We start from the raw sequence: 20,173 nt of genomic DNA, 5'->3' as shown, positions 1-20,173 counted from the left end.
TTAGGTATATAAAATTTTGAGTCATAGCGCTAATTTGAAGAAATTTTTCTTGACTGTATATGCCTTGAGAGTAGTGAGTGCCTAGTTGTAACGCCTAGGCTCAGTTCTTGACTCTTAGATAAGTGCCTTAAATTGGTTGATTATGACTTTTGTTTAACTGTTTTGACTAGAGAGTCGGGATAGAGCCGATCCTAAGTGAGTTATGTGCCAATGTGTGAGTGAGGTTTGTGTTGATATTCTGTGCACGTTAGTTGATATCTAGAACTTGCCCCGTGTGTTTGCAAAGCGAAATATCAGTCTTGTTCCGTCTAGGAAGTGATATAGGCATTTCTTTGTTCAGCCAATTATATGTCTGCGACCTACCTAATTGTTGTGTATCCTAGTTAGCCCTTTTGAGCATGTAATCCTATTTTCTTTGCCAACCACACTACAAGCCTAACCCCGTTGTTTTAATTGATTATCTGATTGAACCGTTTACCTCTCTTGAGCACTTGATATATTTTTAAGCTTGTTAAAAGCTAAGTGGAGGTATGGTTGAGTTTTTGAGTAGAACTATAAAAAATGAGAAAGGTGCATTGTTTGAAAAAATATTATGAGAACCACTGGAATTGAAAAAAAAGAAAAAAAAATGTCGGTGTGTGTGTACATTATAAAGAAAATTATTCCTTGCTAGTGGTAAATCATGCCTTGTCTATGCTTAAAAAAATTGAGAGCTTGGTGTTAATATGATGTGAAGGTTGGGATTTGGTTCAACATAAGTGTGGGGTTTGAATTTATGAAATTATATATATTAAAGTGCTCATGGAGGTGTAGCCGCTATTATCCAAATTGTATCCTACCCGTCCCGCAACCTACATTGCAACCAAAATTAAGTCCTACTTGATCTTTGACTGAATGAGCTCAATTAGTAGAGTATTACACTTCGGGCAAGCCTATGGTACGTCTTTTGTGGCACATGAATTTTGATTCTGAGAGTGAGTGAATTCTGTCTATCGTGAGTTCCTATTTGTTCGTGAATTTTATTTTGTGTAGAATTACCCTCTATATTTTTGGTGTGAGGGCACATGACTTGCGAAGGAAAGATAATGACTTTGACATCTGTGTTAGAGTAAGTGAGCAGGTTATAAAAAATGCATGGTATTTTTTCTAAGTCGAGCCTTGAGGCTAGGATGTTATGATAGGGTGCTTAGTCTGCTTTAAATATTCTTGGCATAATGAGTTAAGGAAGTTATTTGATGAAGAGGTCGTCCCTATGTGAAGTGTAGTTTGATTGCTCGAGGACGAGCAATGGTCTAAGTGTGGGGTGTTGATGGTAGGCTAAAAACCCGTTTTACCGTAGTTTTGCACCCTAATTACTGTATTTTACGTGTGTTTGAACTTAAATGATAGCGAATTACACTCATTACGTATTTTATACCTTGCAGGGAGTGATTTCAAGTAAAAAGTTAATTTAAAGCTAAATCGAACAAGTTGGAGCTTTGAAGTCTGAGTAGAAGTCAATGAAATTAAGCCGGGATAACATTCGGGGGTCAAGAACCAAGCCCGAATGTCAAAAAGTGGACGAAACGCTTTACTCTACGAAAACATCACTGCCGCACGCGACTATGTAAACGTACATGCCTGACATAATTCAACTCTCTGAACTTCCTCACAAGGCGCGACGCAGGGTGCGAGTGTATAATTTTGTCGGAGCTATTTTCTGTTTCGGCCAGGAAAGGGTAGTTTCGTTCGGGCCTGATCCTACAGGGTATGAATACACTAAAAATACGTTTTTGAAGGGATTTTTGACCTACAAAAGATTTGAGAAGCAACCAAGGCAAGGAGACACAATAATTCATCAAGATTTTGACCAACAATCGGTCAACACGGGAGTTTGTATCGGATCATTATCATTGATGTTTTCTTTATTTTTAAACCTTATTGAGATAAACTTTTTCCATTGCTGTGGAGTAATTTCTATTAGGGTGTTGACAAATACAATGTTTTGGTAACTTGATTAGGGATTTGATTCTTGATAATTGTTGGAATTAATTGATGGATTTTTAATTCGTATTGTGGAGTTATTTCTTATTTTGTTTAATCGAAAGAGGAGCTTGATATTGAATTTCTTTACATCTTATGCTCTAGTTTAAATTCGTGATTCAAGTAGGTAATTGAAAGAGCTTCTTGAATTATTAATCGAGCTAGAAAATAGGAAAATATTCGTGAGAAGTTACCATTTAGATCATAACCATCATTTTATTGTTGCGATTATTTCCATGCTTCAATTGGATTAATTACTGAAATTAACATTTAATCGAAAGAGGAATATCAACTTCAAGTGTAATCTGATTATCTGTTGAATTCGTGCGAATCAACAACATTATAGAGTGAACTAACTCAAGAATTGGATCCCGGGTCAATTTTCTTGCACCTGTCTAGTCAATTATCCTTATTTCTCTCGTTGATATTTCTTCATTGCTCATCTGTTGTCCTTTATGATCAATTGTTAATTGCTTAATTTTTAGTAGTTAATCGTAGTATTAGTCATCAAATCAAGCGTTAGTTTTCCTGGATAGTAATCAATTGAAGATTATTCGGACACTGTTTGAATCCAATCCTTGTGGAAACGATAATTAAACTACACTATCTTTGACTAGCGACAAATAATTTTGTGATGTGTTTTGCGCTCGTCATACTCCGTCGAGGTTAGTCTTGATACTTACTGGGTACCGATCATGGTGTACTCATACTACACTTCTGCATATTTTTGTGCAGATCCAGGTGTTGGAGATAGCGGACTCAGGCCGTGAGAGTTTCTTTGATCGTGAGGATTCAATGTAGAGCTGCTTTGATCGTCGCAATCCCTTGGAGTCATTTCCTTACATCTATACTGTCAATTCTCTATTGTATAATATGGTATTATGAGATATTCTATGTATTCAGTTAGAGTTCGTGACTTTGTACTGCCTAGTTCTGGGATATATTGTGATTATCACCATGTTGACTTGTATCACATTTATTTTCGCATTTATGCGCAACTCCTTTCAGTATATCATGTCTTTATTGTTTTAAAAAAATTAATAAGTGATCGGCTTACCTAGTTTTAAAGATTAGGTATCATCACCACCCTTATAGTTAGATTCGAGTTGTGACATTTTAAAAACAGATTGGTGACGTGATGAGCTCTAGTTAGTGGAAAGGAAGTTGCATGTATTGATAAATGGGATTGGGGTGTTAGTGGACTATCTGACTCAGATCGGGTATGGGCTCTATTGGGCTTGATTTTAGGCCAAAAATTGAGCTAAAAATATTATGAATTAATTTTAAAAATAGCCATTTGAATTTACATTTGAACTTTGCAATAATAGCCAATTTTACCTTTAAAATCCCTTTTTCTTTAAATTAAATTAATTATGCCTCCACAATTCTAATAATTTATAATAAAATATATTATATATTTTGTAGGTAAAAATTAATATAAATACTTGTAGTTGCATAGATAGAAATAGAAAAATAATTCACTAAAGAATTTTCAAATTAATAACTAAAACACATACTTATATAATATAATAAAATGGTTATTGATTAACGAAAAATAATAATATTATATTATGCTAAAATAACTTTATTTACAAAATAAAAGAAATTTTAAGACTAATAGTTATTATTTTCTTGAAAAAAATATAACAATATTGGAAATAATGTAATAATTCTTTTAGACAATTAACAAAATATTTGAATATATTTTCTAAATTGTTGCTGACTAGGAAGCATAGAAAATTTAAATTAAAAAAAGAAGGGTCAAAATTGATCATCAACATTGACCTTTTTATTTCATATGTCTTTTTTTTTTAATATATATTTTTGCTAAATTTTGTCTTCTACCTTAGAAGAAAATGACATTCAAGCAACTAAGCTAGTTTGAAGTTGTTAAATGTGATTAATATGCAATATTAGTAAGATAAGATGTTCAATAAATATCACATAAAAATAAATCGTCAAAATAAAATGTCCTATTTAGTTTGAGGGTCTCATGATGTATATGGCACATGAAATAAAAAGATTAAAATTTCAAATAGGTTGCCCCATTTAACTAGTATCCACCTTTTAAAAAAATTTAACTAATACCCAAGTACAAATAAGTTTTGACCTTTTTCTCCTCATTCTTCTTTTTCTTTTTCGTGTTCTTAAGTACCGTGAAAACAAAGGTGACAGTGGATTTGCATGGTACTTGTGAGTAAGTTTTAAGGTAGTTTATGATATTTTATAGTAGTAAGCTGTTGTGGCGCTCCTCTCTTTGCTACTTCCTAGTGTGTCTTATTCTTCTTCTTCTTCCCCTTAATTGCAAAATGAGATTGTTAGATTTAGTGTTGTTTTGATAAATTGATGATTAGAGTTTACTCTTTATAAGTATATGTTTTTGGGCAATTTATTTCAGACTAAAAGTCTTTAAGTGCATGCAAAAGATAGCTGCAATTCAGACTAGTTAATTCTTAAGTGCACCTTAAGTGTAGGTTTTTACACGTCAGACTAAAAAAGTCTTAAGTGCATGTCAAATTAGCCACACTTCAGACTAAACACAATCTTAAGTGTATCTTAAGTTTACAACTTCACACGCTATTTTTTTCAACTTCAGACCCACTATAAATTTTTATACAATATGGGTAGAGGTGGCAAAATGGTTAAAAGAAAATATTTATCCATCCATATTATCCGTTAAAAATGGGTTGGATAATGAATTTTTGAAAAACGAGTCGAATATGGATAAGAGCCATTATCTACTTAGAAAATGGTTAACCAAATGGATAACCAATGGTTAACTAATGTGTTTAACTTTTATATTTATAAAGACTCAAATTGGGGGTTCCTTAAGTTTGGGAGACTAGGAATTCTCTCATAAATGATAATATTCAAGAAGCCATGGATAATATCCATATTATCCGCCGGATAACCTGTTTTTTCTCCGTCTCAAATATGGATCGAGTCGGATAATTTATCCGTTTTTGAATTACCCATTTTTGACCCATTTATATCAAACCCGCCGGCTTGCCACCCCTAAACATGGGTATAACTTCAATATGACCCAAAAACTAATTACATATGCAAATCCCCAAAGAAAAGAACAAAAAAATGAGCAAAGGAAAACAAAATTAGAAGAAAGAAGGGAAAAAAGGACCGGAGACAATTGTAGCACCCCGCCTCACGTGCTCGCCACGTGCATAGTAGACGGACCACAAATAAACAGCACCATTTTGTGTGAAAAAGGAAAAAAACTTCAACGGAGCGAAAAACGGAAATGGGATCGATAGACACGTCAACGAGGGCAGAGAGTGGTTCAGACCCAATCCCAACCCCAAACAGCACCGCCAATGGGCATCCGGCCGGGAACGGTTCCGTCCATCCGCCGGCGGCGGAATCCACCGGAGCTACGGCAGAAAACGAGCCGTTTAGGAAGAGGAAAGGAAGTGGTGTCCTGCCGCTGGAGGTGGGGACACGTGTCATGTGCCGCTGGAGAGACGGCAAGTATCATCCCGTTAAGGTCATTGAACGCCGTAAATTGCCCTGTGGCGGTGCTAATGACTACGAATACTATGTTCATTACACGGAATGTGAGTGAACATTTTCAAAATAATGGTTTTCTTCTTACTTTATTTGCATTAATTTGGAGCAGCTAGGGTTTGGAGCTTTTTTTTGTCCCTTAAATGATTTGAATACAATGTACAGGTGGTAACAAAACACCGAGTGTGAGTTAAAGTTTTAAAGCCAATCTTAAGTTTTCCTTCTAATTCTATTTGCGATGATTTGGAGCAGCTAGGGTTTGGATATCTTTTTCCTAATTTTCTTATTTTAGTTGAATAATTGCCATTTATGGCTAACTGTAGTTCCTTCGACAGTGAACTGTTCAACTATTTTCTACTTATTTCTTAAAACTTTAAGTAATGTGGTTGATAGTACGATTTCATATTATGTAAATTGAAAGATGGAGAATTCTGTTTACAAAATTGACTTGAAAATTAAATGCTTTGACCCGCGTACGGAACCCCATAGTTCATTTAGGATGGAGTATTCAGTTGTCTGTCCTAAATTATTACCACAATTTACGGGTTTATAATAGACATTCTTGTTACATAGTTGGTTGAACCGAAAGAACTCTTTACAACTCATAATGTAAGTAATTCTCAAGCTACTCGTTTTTGCTCTTAATTTTAAATTTGAGCAGCTGGGGCAATGAATATTCTTACCTAAATTATTTCAGTGATTAGTAAATGGGTTTGGTGGAAATTCGTGATTCATTGTCGGTTGAGCCTTTAGGCTTCATTCAGATGTCAACAAAGTTGCTAGAACATGTTTTTCTTGGGAAAATTGTGATAAAACAAAAGAAAATGAAATTCGTTTTGTATTATGTATTCATTTGAAAGGAAAGGAAAGGAAAGTTTTAATGTTTCAAGAACCACATTCCTTCATAATTCCACCCTTCCTCCAGCTCCAGCACTTAATTTGGAGAGTCTCTTTCCACAATTTTCTTGCTTAACAAAAGCACAGAAAATGTGCAACTGTTAACTTTCCTGCACTTTCTTTTTCTCCATATCAGCAAGCACGAACTATTTCATTGCCCACAGTTTCAATTATGGTGATCTTACTAATTACAAAGAATGTCTTTCATTACTATTTTACTTTACTGCAATAAAATTTTCATCTTCTAACAATACTTGCTGAACCGATGAAAAAAATTGCATCTTTTACGCCTTTATTTTGTTTTCTGATCTTGGACAGTCAATCGGAGACTTGATGAGTGGGTTAAACTTGAACAGCTTGATCTTAATTCAGTAGAGACTGTTGTGGACGAGAAGGTCGAGGACAAGGTAATACTTGCTATATTATCTGCTTGTAATTTTCCATTTGGGGTACTTATGAGGCTTGTTGCACCTCTCCTATTGGGAGGTGGGATTTTTCGTGCTAAGACAAAGGAGAAACCCTTATGTAGATCTGAGAGAAAATTAAGATTCTGTCTCTCTTTTTGGGTGGGGATTGAGGACAATAGGTTGAGAGCTATGATCACTCTACTGCATGCAACGTGGCCAATGGTCTCTGTTGTCTCATAGATAGGCCTTTTCTTCTTCAGAAGAATTTACAACTTTCTCCTTCTCATCCCTTTTGGAAGGTTTTCTTTTTGTGTCCCAAGTGGATGGCTGGGCGGGTGAGGTTTAGGAGTACAACCTCTAGATGCCAGATTCAAATTCCACCTACAATACTTGCTGCATTTGTTTTTCTTTGTTTTGATTATAATGACCTTGCCCTTCATGTTTTTTGCTTCTAAAAAAATAAACTATCCAGTACCTTTGTCTGGTGCTTTAAGGTCTCACAACTGAAGTTTTCAGGTGACAAGTTTGAAAATGACACGCCACCAGAAACGTAAGATTGACGAGACTCATGTCGAGGTACTTTTTGTATTCTTTATATCCTTTTAGAGGGTTATACTTTTAACTACACCCTAACTGTGGATATTATTTTTCTCTTTGATGTTTTCTAGGTTTACAATATTATATTGCCATCATCCTTCTTTTATCCGGTCAAATTAGTTCCTTTATTTGATGTACCCAGCATTTCTAGTTCTAGTTGCCTGTTATCCGAAGTGCTTAAAGCTATCCCAGCCAGATTCTCTTGAAAGTTTTTGAAAGAGTGCCAATGAACTCTGCATATGAAATATTTGTGATTTTGCGTTAGGTCCGGGTGGGATGGTGAGAGTTTTAAAAGAGACAAAGATAGCAATGGAGTTCTTTGTCACGCTAATGTGCTCTAGTAAATGTCTTGAATTTCATAAATTGTAAAGTCTTGCCATTTTTTGCTCGGTTAAGCACTGAAGCTTGGTCAAGCCCACTGCCCCAGGCACCTCTTTTAGTTGGTGCTTTATTGTAGGCGTCAAGGTGCTAAGGCATGCCCCTCTTCACCCATCATCCGTCTCTAAGAGTGCAGCACTAAATTGTAAAAATAGTTGATAAAGCGATACATTAATTGCTAAGAAAATATTATGACTGAATTTTCTAGGAATAGGAATAACAATTTATAAATGTAGAAATAAATGCAGTATAAGAAAGCTAGCCCGTAAAAATTTAGAAGCTATATATTTCATCTAAGTCAGAAATTTATAATTTTTTGAACTTGAATGAGATGATTTCTATTTCATGCATACAGTTTGATAAGGAAATCCATGCATATGGTTTAATAATAGTTTTCTCTGTTCTTTTGTCTAAACAATTGTTGTTGTTTGTGTTAACCTTACCATCCTTGAAAAGATAATTTGTTTTGTGTTTGTAATCACATATCTTGCATTAAGTTGTTATTTTATTTTTTCTTCATTAGCGCTTTTTTGCTAAATCCCGCCCTTTTATTCCTCTTTGCGCTGAAAGTCCCAACAAACTTTGGTGTTTCTCTGCGCTTTTTGTTTTTTGCTTCTAAGTATGAGTTCTCTTCCTTAATATGAACTAGGGAGTTGTTTAATCTTGGAGTGGATTGATTTCAGAGGACTAACTGATGAAAAACCACCTTGGCTACTTTTTTCTTTTCTTAGCTCAATTGGAGTTACTAATGTACACAAAAAAGTCTATGTGAGTAAGTTTAAATATAGTAGTATCAGCGGACAGTATCTTTTGATGGAGTGGAGGTAGTAGTTTAGTGAGCTTAACTGCCAGAAGTATATTGGGCTCTTTTAGCTATTTACTTATTACTATTTTATTTTACGGAAAAGGGTCAAATGTGTCCCTGTACTATCCGAAATTAGTTATTAATCTACTCCTACCGTTACCCATTTTAATATTTATGCCCCCGCGTCTAACGGACCATTTTTTTAAGACACATGGCACGATCTTATAAAGCCTAACCATCTACCCTTTTACCGTACCCGTTCAGCCCGACCCGGTTGTTTTCTTCTCCAAAACTCGGGTTTAGCCCCATCTGAGTTGATTTCCAACTGTTATCTCTCTTCACCTACCTTTTTAAGATCATGGGTAGGATAGATGATTACTATGTTCTTGAATTGTGTACATTTTAAAAAAATTGTACTTCATAAACAGAGTGTATTATTGTGTTATTGTATGATTTCGAATTGGAGTCCTTCTTGTTCTTCTTCTTTAAGAGTCTTCATCAAATAGTAGCACGAGTTTCTATTGAGAGTTGCAGAGTGATCCCCACACAAAAGAGAAACAAATTTTTAGGCTAGGAATAAACTAGTACTAATACGGTAATTTGAATGCATCAAACCCACAAAACTCTGAACCTTTTGCTTCTTTTCTTGAAAAAAGAAATTTAGCTAGGAAACTCTTGCACGAAATCAATCCTTGGAATCCAACTCAATCTGCCGAATTATTGCTCTACTTGCTCCAAATGCAATCATTCTCTAATCGAACTCATACAGTTGAGTTGCTGTACACTGATTTCCACATTTTAATTCAAGTTATATGAAGATTATTCATCATTCACAGATTTGATGCCCTCCGTCAGAGATAACACCTAAAAAGGGGAGGCACATATGGTGAAAAAAGAGATAGAGAGAAGAAACACACGAAAAGGGGAAAACACATAAAGAAAATTGAGGAAAAACGCATAGCAAAGAGCAGCTGAAAATTGGCCACTCTCTCTCTCTGGTCGGCTTCTCTTCCTCGTAACAGCAGCTCAAAACCTTTCTTCTCCATGTGAGAACAAGTGAAATCCATCCTCCAAAATACCCCAAACCACCACCAAAAATCAGAAAGCAAATTTAAACTAATATAGACATACATCCATTTTCTTAAAATGTTCCATTTTTCTACATATGTCGATAATTGCAGCAACCCATATGCAAATACTGGTGTATTCTCTACTTCATCTTCTCTAACTTACTTTACAAGGTGAACAAGAAAAGCATCCACAATGTTTAATGAATTTAAACCCTAGTTTTGGAGAAGAAACAAGATTAAGCGTTTATAGGGTGGAATGGAGGGCTACCGGGTTGGGCTGAACGGGTAGGGTAAAAGGGTAGATGGTTAGGCTTTTTAAGATCGTGCCACATGTCTTAAAAAAATGGTCCGTTAGATGCGGGGGCATAAATATCAAAATGGGTAACGGTAGGGGTAGATAGTGAAGGAAAGTATAACGGAGGGTACTAATAACTAATTTTCGATAGTACAAGGACACATTTGGCCATTTTCCGTTTATTTTATTGATGTTTCTGGGTTTTTGTTCTGTCTCCTTTTGAAATTTGTTTCTTAAGATCCTCCTATAGATTCTCTATTATTTTTCTATGTTATTTGACATATCAAAGTAAAACATTTCTTAGTTCCAGATGATTTATCTAAAGATATGGCACAATGGAAGATAAGACCCATATAGATAAGACCCATGATGATGATGATGATGATGACATGAGTTGAGCTTAAATGGGAAGTGAAGATTCATTTAGCAGACCCCAACTGGTTGGGACGGAGGAGTACTTGTTGTGGGGTGATTTATTGATCTTGCCAAAAATATTTGTTTCATTTGTAGGGTCATGAGGAGCTTGATGCTGCCAGTTTGCGAGAGCATGAAGAGTTCACGAAAGTTAAGAACATTGCAACAATAGAACTTGGAAGATATGAGATTGAAACGTGGTACTTCTCCCCATTTCCTCCAGAATACAATGACTGTTCGAAGCTGTTCTTTTGCGAGTTCTGTCTCAATTTTATGAAGCGCAAAGAACAGCTTCAGAGGCACATGGTGAGCCTTTTCCCAAATTTTTCTTGCTTTTCTTCTTGTTATGGAAAGGAGATGCGAAATTTACATTGAGATATTTGGCACTGATTCAGTATGGCTACAATAATTAACTTCTGTGCTTACATCTTAAAATGCTAAAATTGTTTTTGCAGGCCTAATTACTATGCTCAATTTTTAGGTCTATGTGGTATATATTAGTCCTTTACTTAAGTAGGAAGTAGCCAGTATCTTTTCGTTCCTGGATCTGTATGGCTATTATGCCTTTCTTTGTTGAAGCTTTTGAGCAAATCTAGAATGTCATCTCAATTTAATTAATTTTCTCAAGTAGTTAGTGGCAAGTATCTATTACTTTGGGGAGATTCCTTGTATTTGTTTGATTCCCATCTTGGATTGCCAACCTACCGAGATACAACTAGATTAGTTAGAAGTATACAGTTGTTCAATAAAGTTCTAACATTTTGGTTGCTTTTTATCTACATGGGAGTTGAACACTACAATTGTTGGGGAGTTAACCTCAGTTGTGTATAATTCCCTATCAAAAGGTCTAGTTTCCCCCCACCATGCTATGCTACATGATGTTATAGGAACCTTAATATTCTCGCATAACTAAAAGAAGATCAATTTATAGGGTGGTGGTTATAAAAAAATGACGGGATGGTTGTTCCATGTAGTTTTAAGGGTGAGAACTTCTGTTTTCCCTTTTGGCATGTTGTTACCCCTTTCACCTGAAGCATGCTGTTGTCGTTGTTGTACATTATCCTGGGCATCTTACACCTTCAATTTAAGCACCCAAAAGGTTTTCCTGAAAGTGCTATTCTTATCTTACTCCCTTTGTTGTAATTTTGTTGTCCCATTTAGTTTGACTACGAGTACTAAGGTAAGAGTAAGAATTGTGTTTTCTTCTTACCTATCCAGTTTCTAGCGGAAGTGGGTGTAACGTGGAGTTAAAGCTAGATTCTTGAAACTTTTTAAACATTTTAAAGAATAAACGATTGGACTAGCATACCTTTTTGATAATAAGGAATAGGTCCAAGATATTGCCCCTAAACTATGAGAAATGGAGCGATTTTGTCCTCCGTTAATAGTTGGGGTTAAATGTACCCCTACTGTTATCAAATGGGCTCAGATATACCCTTATTGACTAACAATCAACTATTAAAAAATAATTTCTCTCTCATCAAATCAGAATTTACCATGTGTCCAAGCTTAAAATTAAACCGACCCTAAACATTATAAACCCTCTTCTTCCTCCTCATCTTCTCACACCACCACTCTGCAGCACCATCGCCGGAACTTTTGCGGGAATTTCGCCGGTGGCCTCCCCATCTTTATCCTATCCCTCCTGAACCCACAATTAAACCTCCATTAAAAATCACTAAACAAATAGTGAGGTTTAAGGATCATGGAATTCACATGAGAATGAACATGGAGTTGCAGATTCAAGAAAGAAAAGAATGCCACATTACAAGATGCAACAACCGTGAGATATGAGATGAAGATGATTATTCGAGTGACTACTGAGCTAAAAGGATCAAAGTATATTTCTTCAGAGATTTCAATAAAGATTTATTTGATATGTGATTTATGCGTGGGACTTGTGATAATGGAGAAAGCTTTCATAGTGGGGGAAACTGACACTGTCAGAAGCAGCATAAGAAAACCAATTGGTGTCTTGGATAGATAAGAAAGTCATTAGCTTACCTTGTCTACAGGGATTCATTAATGTTTTTCTAAAAATCACATTACTTTTCCAACAAAGAACTGATGATTTTCACATCCACAATAAATAGAAAATGATGTCTCCAGGGAGAATTGTGAGCTAGTTCGCTAAAATAACCAATTGAGGTATAGATTATAGTTCTAATATGAGCTCAAAATTGCCGGCGAAATTTCCGACCATTGTCCCTTGTAGAGAGGAGCGATGGTGTGAGAAGATGAGGAGGAAAAGAGAATTTTTAATGTTGGTTTAATTGTAAGCTTAGACACGTGGTAAATTCTGATTCGATGAGAGAGTAATTATTTTTTTAATAGTCGACTCTTAGTCAATAAGAATTTTGAGTCCATTTGGTAGGGGTATATTTGACCCCAACTATTAACGGAGGGCAAAATTGCTCCATTTCTCACAGTTCAGGGGCAATTTGGACCTTTTCGCTTGATGATAAAATATTTGGAATAATATTGAAGAATGCAGAGAAACAGTTTCCCTTTAGGGAAATTAGACCTAATTTTGGGATTAAGTCAATTGGAAGTAGGAAAAAAAAGGTTTTTTCAGAGCAGTAGATATCAAATATCCACGTCTTTCACCTTCTGATACATCGGTATTCCTTTTTTCTGACTTATTCTCATTCTTTATGTAGAGAAAATGTGATCTTAAGCATCCCCCAGGCGATGAGATCTATAGAAGTGGTACACTGTCAATGTTTGAGGTGTGTTAGTTGATCTTAGTGCCAGTTTTCTTTCTTTGGTTTGTCCTTGACGTGCTTAGAGGAAAGCCTTACAGAGATATGCTTACGGTATCTTATAGTGTTCTCCTTTGTTGGACATTTGCTTCAGGTTGATGGCAAAAAGAACAAGGTTTATGGGCAAAATCTATGCTACTTGGCCAAATTGTTTCTTGATCATAAGACTCTATATTATGATGTTGACCTGTTCCTCTTTTACGTGCTCTGTGAATGTGATGATCGAGGTTGCCATATGGTTGGTTACTTTTCAAAGGTAAAACTGCAGCTGCCATATCTATATCAGTATTTTTTCTGAAGAAGTTTACGGGTTTCTTCCGTTCTCTCAATGTGCTGCATATTTAGGGATTGTGAGTTTGCGTAGTCATTATTATGTAGTAGTGAGGAAGTTTTACCTTCAGTTGCTACGAGTCTTCAACTTAGGGAGATTATGCAGCTCTTGTGAATCTGTAGAATTCTCACATCATTCTGCAACTATGAAAAGTTACTTTGATTTGTTAGCACTCGCTGCCATTTCCTACTAGGGTTGAAATTGTTAACTAGGATAGTAGCAAGGGCAGTGTGACAGAGTGAGATCCTACCTGCATATATGTTTGGAGTAACTTATGATCTGACAAGCATTTGGGAAGCACTTGTAAGCTTCTTGCCAGAGCATTTCCAAACCATGTTATCGAGGCAGTCAATTTTGTATCTGAATGTTAAAAAAAGTTGCATCTTGATGTAGCTGAAGCAAAATATGCTATCGAAGTGTGTTTAAACTTTGACCACATTTTCTACTTTTTAGAGGGTTGCTCTAACGGGTAATGTTGTTGTCACGTGACCAGGAGGTCACGGGTTCTAGCCGTGGAAGCAGCCTCTTGCAGAAATGCAGGGTAACGCTGCGTGCAATAGACCCTCGTGGTCCGTCTCTTCCCCGGACCCCCCGCATAGTGGGAGCTTAGTGCACCGGGCTGCTCTAAATGGCCCATGAAACAAAATATTTTGTTGCTTAAAGAAGACCTTATCATATTTTATAAGATTTTATCTATTTTTAAAAAGTTAAAAAAGGGAGAGAACAATTAGTAGTTAACTAGTATTGCTTTTAAGTTGCATTGCAAAAATCTGGATATTCTAGAACTTTAGATAGATCTAAAATCTGGATATGGAGTCCTGGAAAGAGAGAATCCGTAGATAGATCTTATTTGTGTTCTCAATATTCAAGAACTTTAGAGGGGCAAGCCTAATACCCAGGTTTCGAATAGTGTGCTACTGGCCCTGCAGGATTTCTCGGTTAGCAAAGAAAAAATAATTCAAGAACTCTAGGACATTGAAGAATAGAGGTTGGATCAAACTAAAGCATATACATGTTTTGGATTTGGAACGTTTGCGAGGCCTTTCGAAACATGTCCGCAAGGTTTTAATCACTTTTTTTTTTTGATGAAGTGGCTTTAAATCACATTTGAAGCTCACCATCTAATTCCTCGAATATTTTGCAGCCTAAAATCTACAATCCTAATGTGACTTTTCATGTTTTGGTCGCGCCCGGCAACATATACTTTGCCAAATAGGGTTTCTTATGGGCCTGTTGGAAACAAATACCCAAGTGCTACTTCTCCCCAAAAATAGTTTTCTTCCAAAACCTGCCCAAACACACTACGCTTTAGTAAGTGATATATATTTGCTCAACTACCATTTTTTCTAGCCTAACTTTAGACATTCTAGGCCGGTGTTCTTGATCTGTCCAGTCAGTTTGTACCTTGTCCTCATTATACCTTTAGGGGTCGTTTGGTACAAGGAATAAGGATAAAAATCCCGGGATAGAATTTGGGATTGTATTTATCCTATGTTTGGTTATAGGTATTAGCTAATTCCCAGATAAGTTTTACACAAATGGTGGGATTAGCTATCCCATGGGATATCCTTGTTTATCCTACCATTGTACCAAAGGACCCCTTATTTTCCTTATTCAAGGGGAAAAAACTTTGGTATGAGGAACAGAAATGAGTTTGATATTTGACCTAGACCTGATATTTGGTCAATCTCCTATGTTATTGGGTTCCCCAAAGAGCTATGTTAATGATTACTTTCTTCATGCTGCAGGAAAAGCATTCAGAAGAATCCTATAACTTAGCGTGCATTCTGACACTTCCTCCTTATCAGAGAAAAGGCTACGGGAAATTCCTAATTGCATTCTGTAAGCTCTTGAACTTCACAACTCGTTTTCACCAGTTTCAGCAAGTTTTTTAGTATCTTTCAGAATGAGGTTAGAGAAACATTCACTTGTATGAGTTGTAGCCTACAGGGGACCTTTCTATTTGGCGTATTTACCGATCAGATAATAAGAACCGTACAATGAATTTTACCTTTAATATAATGTGTGTATATTACTCGTAAAAAAGAGTGTATATTCTCCTCCTCCTCTCTCTCTCTCTCTCTCTCTCTCTCTCTCTCTCTCTCTCTCTTTCACTGTGTGTGTGTNCCATTACAAAGTTTTACTAGTTTGGTTTACATCGCTACTTCCTTACCTCCCTTAAGTTTACCCTTTTTTTTTTTTGTATAACCGAGAAATCCCAGAGGGTCAGTGGTGCATAGTTCGAAAATCAGTGAATAATGGGCTGACCACTCTGCCCTTCTTCACTTAATACCAAGCTCTTTTTCAGCAGAGTTTGAACCCGTGATGTGTGCACAATCACTCGTTGCGCTCTTACCACCACTAGATTAAAGCCCCCTTGGTTCAGCTCCTCCAATTGTACTAAACAGCACAAAGGCAAGGATGAATTCTTCCCCTGGGTACCAAAAAAAGATGACCTGGCCCCTTTACCTTCCCCTTCTCTTGCCCTTAAATAAGATATAGCTTTGTGTATCGGTATGTTCTGGTCTCGTCGTGTGCGGAGTCTGACATAAATTAGTGAACTCATCCACGTGTGTGGACCTTCTTCTGCTTTATATCAGTCATGGCATGATTTGTATCTTTACAATGGTGAACTGTATCAATATCTTGGACTTATTCAACTGTAAGGTCATCATTTGCTTCCCAGTGACTTGATATGTGCTTCCCCAGAAAGTGCAATGATGCATAGAGTTGCCTCTTCTTGAAATTCCTTGTGTTTATGGTTGTACTTTTCTTCTTCTTGGTTTGTAGATGTTCTTCCAGCTGTAGGATGTGGAAGTTCACTGATCTTTTTGTCTTTGTTCTGTACTGATTCTAAGAACTTTAGCTTTGCAGTTACTTGTATAACTTACTCACTTTAGTCTTTGCCACCAGGAAGTTGCAGCTGTTGGTGGGAAGAACATTAATTTAAAAGTGGGCCGAAAAGCTTCCAACAAGCAGAAGGAAAGCCTTCCCAGCATCACAGCACCTCTTGGAAAGGGTAAACAAGGTAAACTAAGCTCAGCCGGATTAAATGTTAAAACAGGTAAAGTTAGAGCTTCAAAAGCCCAGAAGGTTGAACCCTTGGTTAAAGAGGAAGGGGAAATGTCAGACAATGATGAAGTTTATGAGCAGTTTAAAGAGGTGAAATGGATGGAATGGTGCCAAGATGTGATGGCAGATGAGGAAAAGACGCTTAAGCGTCTTCAAAGATTGCAGACTACTAGTGCTGATCTCCCGAAGGACAAGGTAAATTTAAATACATCAGTTCTCTCTCTCTCCCTCCCTCCCTCTCTCTCTCTCTCTCTCTCTCTCTCTCTCTCTCTCTCTCTCTTTCACTGTGTGTGTGTGCATATATTATTTATTTATATGTTTTGAAAGTTATACACACGTATTTATATGTGGGTGTGTGTGAACTTGCACTAAACAATGACCACAAGAATAACTATAGCCCCCACCTTGGCCCCCTTCCTCATTGTTTTTCTTGGAGTATCTCATAGCTAAACAACGACATTGCGTGATTGACCGTTATCTTTTGTGTGTGCTTTCAAGCACAAGAGTGTTGTACATAAGGTAGTGATTTTGTGGACTGTCCATTCCCATTGTTAGTGACTTTGTGCTTTTGCTTTGAGGAGATATTTATAATTTTCTCTGGCTGACTTATCTGTTAAGTATGAATTTATCGTTTTTGTGAGAGCCAGGGTCTCTGTGATGCAAATTATTAACCAAAATTCTAATTGATCTTCAGATTAGAAAACTCCTTTCATTATTTTTATCTTTACCTGTCCTTCGAATAAATGAGCTAATGAGTAAACCTTGTGCAGCATATGAACTTTCAAAGAAAGAAGGTAAAGTGGGGACACCAGAAAGACCCCTTTCCGATTTAGGAATGTTAAGCTATAGAGGTTACTGGACGCGTGTGCTTCTGGATATACTGAAAAAGCACAAGGGCAATATATCTATCAAGGTTTGTTCAGAAAATCAATTTTTTTCTTCTGTTTTACATTTATGTTTGCCTTTTTGGACTTCCATTTAACTTGCAGAAGAAGGTTGGTCTCTATCTAGACCTCCATTGATCTCTGTGATGATGGATATCAATCTATTATGGCTTTGACTGTTCTGCTTTGCCTCTGGTAGGAACTTAGTGACATGACAGCCATCAAGGCAGAAGATATTTTGTCCACCCTTCAGGGCTTAGAGTTGATCCAATATCGTAAGGGACAACATGTTATCTGTGCAGATCCAAAAGTCTTGGATCGTCATCTGAAAGCTGCTGGGCGGGGTGGCTTGGATGTCGATGTCAGCAAATTGATATGGACTCCATATAAGGAGCAAAACTGAGCATGTGTGTATTATTTTATGTTCTTTGTATATACAGAAGTAGTGCTGCATTCCCATGCATATCTTTAGCAGTAGGTGTAGGTCCAAGATGTTAGATCTTAGAGAATCTCATCTTACGCTACAAACGTATGGACAACTATGATCAACGTAGTTTTTGTAAATCAGGTTACAGATTATGAACCTTGAAACCCTGTAGAAGGGGCTAGGGTGCAATGACTTTTCTGATAAGAGTCTCTCTTTTGGTTCTGCTTGTTGCTTTCCGTTGCGAATGCGTTAGGTGCTTTGAGGCCTTTATTTATGCTCACTCGCCATTTATTGGTGTGGTGGTACTGTGGTAGGCAGAATAAAGTTCCGTCTTATTGGTGGTTTCAGTCCATGAAGTTACTGAAAGTCCCTGATGGGTTTATTGCTCCAGTCGTATATAGACTGATTTGTTAAGAGTTGATTGGAACATTAGTAATTGGCTGTCTGTTTTTTTCCTGCAACTAGGTCACTTTAGGTTCACTGTGGTGTTGATGAATGTATAGCAGTTGCCCTTACAGCATTGCTCCTGTGGTTGTGAGATTGCTCTTATAAAAAATTCAGTAAACTGGGGAGTCCGCCATTGCTGTTGTATGGCTCTGCAGTAATGCTTTTGCATTGTAATATACCTACTTATGTTAGTTTCAGCTTGTCTCTTAATTCTGTGATTCAGGATGATCGACTATTATGTAGATCTTAAAGTTGATTCAGAAGAGAGTGAAAAGAAGTTGCTGTTTAGTGCTACTACTTGTTGGGGAATATAAAGTATTGGTGTCCAAGAGAGCACTTAGCTTTCGAAATTGTATAAGAAACTTAGTTCAAAGACGTGGATAGTAAGCTTGTATTTGTGTTAGGGCAGCCGATTTGTGTCAGTGTCATAAGGTCGATGTAGGACTCGAGTCATACCCCTTTCTGTAATGTCGGTGCATCATAGACGTGCAGGCATCCTCGTATGGAACTTGTTTCTGCTCAAATCGAAGCTTCAAGCAAAGTCCACGAGAAAGCATAAAAAATATCCCATCATATCAGCGGCATTTTGGATGTGGATAAATATATTTTGATAAAGAAAACTGAGGAACAGAATTCTCCATTGCTTTGTTTTCTCTCTATGAAGGGTCAAACAAGCGACTTGTGGCACACTTTCGACTACTAAGAGTGATTTTGTTTTCAGTCAGATACTCAATTGACCACACTAAGAAAGTTTTAGGACTGATCTCTAATTTCATTGCTGAGAAATCATTGCCACTTGCATCTTTTTTTTCTTCCTTTTCGTGGGGTGGTCTGACGCTGAATGACTGATTGCTATGTGAACAGTAGGGGTGTACAAACCGAATCGGAAAATCGCATCAAATCGAAAAGTCAAATCAAATCGATTAAAAAGTTCGACTAAGTTTGGTTTGATTTGGTTTGGTATTGAGTAAATAAACCTGAACCAAACCGGCATATAAATATATTATTTTTATATATACTTTTAATTAGTAAATTCGTTTAACCTTATAAGTATACATCAACGAAAAACTATTGTCAAACGACTAAAAAAGCAACTATCATGTGTTATTAACAAAATTCACCCATAAAATAATTTTAATAGATCATATGTTTGTCAATTTTTTTTAATTTTTACTAAACATAAATTTACTTATAAACATTTAATCAGTAAGATTGAAATAATATTCATGTAACAAAAATTCGAAAAACCTGGAAATCCCGACAAAACCGAATCAATCCAAAGCGATATTGTTGGTTTGGTTTGGTTCTAATCAAAACCGAACCAACCTGGTCTATGTACACCCCTAGTGAACAGAAGAAGACCACTTCAAGTCTTCAAAGTAAAAATGTCACGACCGAATTTTTCACAGTTGGGACCACGATGGCGCCTAACTCTTATAATGCTTGGCAAGCCAACAGATACAGTTCCAATACATTAATCATTAACCAAAATAGAAATTTACAATAATTAAAACTAAACAGATATGGAGTGCGAAAATTTTATAACAGTTTAAATGCTCTAGTACAAGACTACCCAAAAGATCTGGTGTCACAATCCACGAACGTCTAAGAATTCTACAAACACTGGTTTCAAGGAAATACATCGATTTTTCGGAATGAAAGAAAACAAGAATCTAAAATAGAGGGAATGGGACTCCGGGGTCTGCCAACGCCGGCATGTCTACCTTGGGTCTCCTGTGTACTGAAGGCAGCAATCCAAACTCTAATCAGTGTGGTCCAGTATCGGAATCTGCACAGAAAGTGCAGGGTGCAGCATCAGTACAACTGACCCCATGTACTGGTAAGT

General features: G+C 36.6%; 1 protein-coding gene across 1 annotated transcript; it reads left to right on the top strand.

Moving 5' to 3' along the window:
• On the top strand, window positions 5,234–18,224 carry LOC109223432 (histone acetyltransferase of the MYST family 1-like). The gene is made up of 9 exons (XM_019387734.1): window positions 5,234–5,591; window positions 6,757–6,845; window positions 7,362–7,421; window positions 10,501–10,710; window positions 13,065–13,133; window positions 13,261–13,422; window positions 15,246–15,339; window positions 17,340–17,482; window positions 17,653–18,224. Exons 1-9 carry the CDS (start codon window positions 5,279–5,281, stop codon window positions 17,854–17,856), a joined length of 1,344 nt encoding a protein of 447 aa, XP_019243279.1. The 5' UTR covers window positions 5,234–5,278; the 3' UTR covers window positions 17,857–18,224.

The sequence above is a fragment of the Nicotiana attenuata genome, chromosome 3, assembly GCF_001879085.1.
Source record: "Nicotiana attenuata strain UT chromosome 3, NIATTr2, whole genome shotgun sequence".
In the NCBI taxonomy this organism is placed as follows: Eukaryota; Viridiplantae; Streptophyta; class Magnoliopsida; order Solanales; family Solanaceae; genus Nicotiana; species Nicotiana attenuata.
This window is presented reverse-complemented; position numbering and strand designations above follow the sequence as displayed.

Excerpts from the sequence above, each read along its gene's own strand:
- LOC109223432 (XM_019387734.1), top strand. The coding sequence starts at position 5,279 with ATGGGATCGATAGACACGTCAACGAGGGCAGAGAGTGGTTCAGACCCA. Across the intron at positions 13,134-13,260 it reads GTACACTGTCAATGTTTGAG|GTTGATGGCAAAAAGAACAA; the intron begins GTGTGTTAGTTG and ends CATTTGCTTCAG. Across the intron at positions 17,483-17,652 it reads AGGGCAATATATCTATCAAG|GAACTTAGTGACATGACAGC; the intron begins GTTTGTTCAGAA and ends TGCCTCTGGTAG.